The sequence below is a fragment of the Mesoplodon bidens genome, assembly GCF_964165515.1.
Source record: "Mesoplodon bidens genome assembly, chromosome: 16".
In the NCBI taxonomy this organism is placed as follows: domain Eukaryota; kingdom Metazoa; phylum Chordata; class Mammalia; order Artiodactyla; family Ziphiidae; genus Mesoplodon; species Mesoplodon bidens.
The window spans coordinates 17,042,459-17,046,014 of NC_138173.1; the positions used below are offsets into that span (position 1 = coordinate 17,042,459).

Consider the following 3,556-nt stretch of genomic DNA (forward strand, 5'->3'; position numbering starts at 1 on the left):
TATTGCTTCCTGCGAAAACTGCAGGTAGTTACGTCAAAAAGTCTATATAAACAATATTTGAAAAAAAGAAAAGCTCTACTGAAGTACAAATTGGCGCCTCATATTGTGGTTTTATTCTGCTAGTTAGACCTGAGACCCATCCTCCACTCCGGGTATGTGGGCTGTAGGGGGTTCTTGAACTACTTGCAATTGTTAGCACTGGAGTGTGCTTTAGGCTGGAGAAATCGTCGTGTATGTGTGTGTGTGTGTGTGTGTGTGTGTAAAAGAAAAAAGTGCACATATATTACTTTGAAGAGTGTATACCTTTCAACGTGGCTCAGGCCCCAAAAGATTCTTAGGGCCTAACAAGCCTCCAGTTCCTGCCTTCCAGTAACCCTTGCCTTGAGAAGATGAATCATAGAAAGAGAGTTACGCTTGAAGCTGCGGTGATCCAAATGTGATCAACCCCCTCGGCCGACAATGACCTAATCCCCGTCCAGAGCCAAGAGGGCACCTTTCAATTAATTCCCAGACCAAACTCAGTCAAGGGCAACAAAGACCACATTCTGACGCCCCAGGGGCACTCGGTTTTCACAACGCGTTTTATTATTCATACAAAAATAAATTTATTTACATTTGCTAATTACTGCGGTAGTGCGGCCTGGCGCAGCGGGCGCGTTCCCCCGGAGCAGGGTCACTAGGTACGGAACGGCCTCGGCGGCCCGCCCCGCCGGAGGAAGAGCGTGGACGCCGAGAGGCAGTGTTGGAGGCGGGGGCCACCCCGAGCGGGGAGGCCAGCTGGGGACAGTCAGGGGTGGGGGGAGGGGAGCTGCAAGTAGGTGTGGGAGGAGGGAGCAGAGAGAGGTGCCGAAGGAGACCCGAGCCGGCTTCAGTGGGGAGAGCCGGATGGGAGGCTCAAGCCTAGAAGGGGAGGGCGGAGACGGAAGCCAGGTTACGGAGAGATGGGCGCCTGGGGGGAGTGAGAGGCGTGACCGCACCTGAAAGCCGAACCGCCAGGGCCGCTCCTGGCCAACCCAGCTGAGTTGGTCTCAGAAAGCGCGCCTCCACCTCTCCCCTAGCGGAGAGGGCATCGTGCGCCCGCCAGGAGGGCGCTGCCCCGTGGGATACAAACCTGGCCCAGGTGTGCCACACTCTCTTTGCAACTTAAAGACGCGCCCCAGGTAGGTGTCACGTGAAGACCTCCGTCTTCGAAGCCGATTGTCGAGAGCGCGCTCTAACAATTACCTAACCGCGAAAGGAAGGCCTGGGCTGCGCGGACTAGTGCCATCACCCAAGTAGATCTGGCTCAGCCTGGAAACGAACGCCTAGGCGGCTGCGCGCTGGGCTCAGACTGCAGCGCCGGCGTTAGTCTACACGGCTCAAGCCCGAGGTTGGAGCGGGGTCCGCGTGTAAAGTGTCGTCGCTCAAACCCGCGGCAGCCTAGCCGACCGCATCCTGCGATGACGGCCGCGCCGCGGAACCCTGGGGCTCTGCACCCCACGCCCGCCACCTGTCGAGTTCACAGTCCCGGGGTGGGAGTCTAGGAGAATCCAATGGAACTGTCCTCCCATTCTCGGGGGTTCTCACGCCCTCTCCCTTCTCTCCCTGACCCCCAAACACACTCGCTTAACCAATAATCCCTTCAAGTGAGTTCGAGTTCGATCTAAGCGGTGGTTCCACATAATCTGTTGGCTGCGGAAACTTCTTTGGTGTCGGAGTCGGGTCGTCCCGAGACCACAAATGGCCATGTCTGTAAAATCAAAAAGAGCATCAGATACTGGAGGACAAACGACCGTTTCAAACCGAAACCGCTCTCCAAACGGAATCCTGGAATATCCCCGGCTTTGAGTAGCTCAGATTTTATCAGTATTCTGGGAATTTGCGTGTCTTCTCTCTAAACTAAGTTTTTAACTTTACTGTATTTTGATCACGTGAGACGGGAGGTGTCCGTCCATGCTGCCCTCACGTTGATTCCGCGAAATTTGCATGAATTTGGAATTTTGTCGCTTAGTTCCCTTCCCCCCAACACACACACACAGACACACACACACACACAGACACACACACACACACCAATCAGCCATTCGCTCCAAGTAGGAACTGGGATATGATCTTTCTCAAGCCTGGAGAATTGGCAGGTCGGAGAGGGCCTTTCCAGACAAATCCCGTTTGGGGAAACCTCTGCTGTTCTTCAGGAATTGAAAAACTCAAAGGCTTTTGAAAAGAGATCGGCCTTCCCTCCTTCCTTTCAGAAAGTAAGGCTTGTTGATTCAAACCTGTCAGACGCTTAGCTAGAAAAAGCTAGGAAGGGAGATTTGCCAATCAATCTACAACGGGACGGAGGACCCAGATGGAACTTAGATTTAGCCCGGAAGCAGGACATTAGACAATAGCTGTCACTGGGCAAAGCACCACGTACTATGATCAGAATGATGCAAACACAGAAGGGTGGATGGTTCTCCTCCAGGAAAATGGCTGGCCCCTCCGGTGATCTGGGGGAAACTAAACTGGCCTCCTCACCACCGGAGGAGGTGGTGAATTCAGAAATCTGGGCTGTTTCTGGCTACTTGAGTAAAACCCCCCTACCCCCGGTTTTCCCCAGCGGCCAGACTCTGCCCGGCACCCGGGAGCGCGCCGGGCATCTCTCGGCCGCCCGCCCCGGGCCTCGCGCGCCGCGCTCCTACCAGGTTCACCGGGTGCACGTAGCCGTTCTCGTAGCGGTCCTCCTGCAGCAGCTGCCGCAGGTGCGCGATGTAACTGGAAGCCAGCCGGAGCGTGTCCAGCTTGGAAAGCTTGGTGTCGGGGGGCACCCAGGGCAGGCTGGTCTTGAGCCTGGAGAAGGCTTTGCTCAGCACGCGCATCCGGGCGCGCTCGCGGGCGTTGGCCGCGTTCCTCTGCGACTGCTTGCACTCGGCCGCCGAGCCCTTGGGCGGGAGGGGCTTCTTGCCACCGCCGCCCCCCGCCACCCCGGGCCGCTTCCTCTTGCAGCCGCCGGCGCCGCCGGCCGCGCCCAGCGCACAGCGCTCCTCCTCGACGTCGGGGTCTTCCTCCTCCGCGGACGAGTTGTCACTGGGCGAGATGTAGCTGCGCTCGGCGCCGCGGAGGGGCGGCCTCTTGGAGACGGGGACCGGGTACCCGCACTGCAGCTCCCGCAGCTCCATCTCCTCGGCGTCGCTCCCCGAGCCGGTGGACATCGCCGTGTCCCCCACGCCCCCGCCTTCCGCCCCCAGGCCAGTCTCGCGGCCTCCGCCTTCCGCTCCCTCGCAGAGGCGGGGGCCAGGCTGAACTCCGGTGAGGACCAGAGACCCGGGTCGGGAAGCGCGGAGCCCAGAGAACGAGCCCCGCCGCTGACCCGGGAGAGCGTGGCCGAGAAGTCGGCGCCCGGGCCCAGGCTCGGCGCGCACCACGGCGCGCAGCGCCTTTTGACAGGACTATTTATCTGTACTCCTCGGAAGAAACCACCCAGGGCAAAGAAAAGGGGGTTGGAAAGGGGGGCAAGAGGTGGGGCGGGGGCGTGGAAGGGGTGGGGACCATTTTCAGAGCGCAGAGGATCTGCTGGTGGGGGCGGGGGAGGGAT

At 58.9% G+C, this 3,556-nt stretch overlaps 1 protein-coding gene across 2 annotated transcripts; it reads right to left on the bottom strand.

Annotated features, from left to right (window-relative positions):
* Nucleotides 1–583: 583 nt before the first annotated feature.
* On the bottom strand, nt 584–3,278 carry MSC (musculin). Of its 2 annotated transcripts, XR_014017789.1 has the most exons (3): nt 2,664–3,278; nt 1,112–1,729; nt 584–900 (listed from the first exon to the last, which is right to left on the bottom strand). XR_014017789.1 is itself a non-coding variant. In XM_081258729.1 (2 exons), the coding sequence occupies exons 1-2, from the start codon at nt 3,171–3,173 to the stop codon at nt 1,643–1,645; spliced, it is 597 nt and encodes a 198-aa protein (XP_081114855.1). In that variant the 5' UTR covers nt 3,174–3,278; the 3' UTR covers nt 584–1,642. The 2 variants fall into 2 exon arrangements, 1 of the variants encoding a protein (XP_081114855.1); XM_081258729.1 differs by having other exon boundaries at nt 584–1,729.
* Nucleotides 3,279–3,556: the final 278 nt, after the last annotated feature.

Bases quoted from the DNA above. Each gene is read 5' to 3' on its own strand.
- MSC (XM_081258729.1), bottom strand. From the start codon at position 3,173: ATGTCCACCGGCTCGGGGAGCGACGCCGAGGAGATGGAGCTGCGGGAG. The intron at 1,730-2,663 runs GTAGGAGCGCGG...TTGATTTTACAG, and splicing joins ACGTGCACCCGGTGAACCTG to ACATGGCCATTTGTGGTCTC.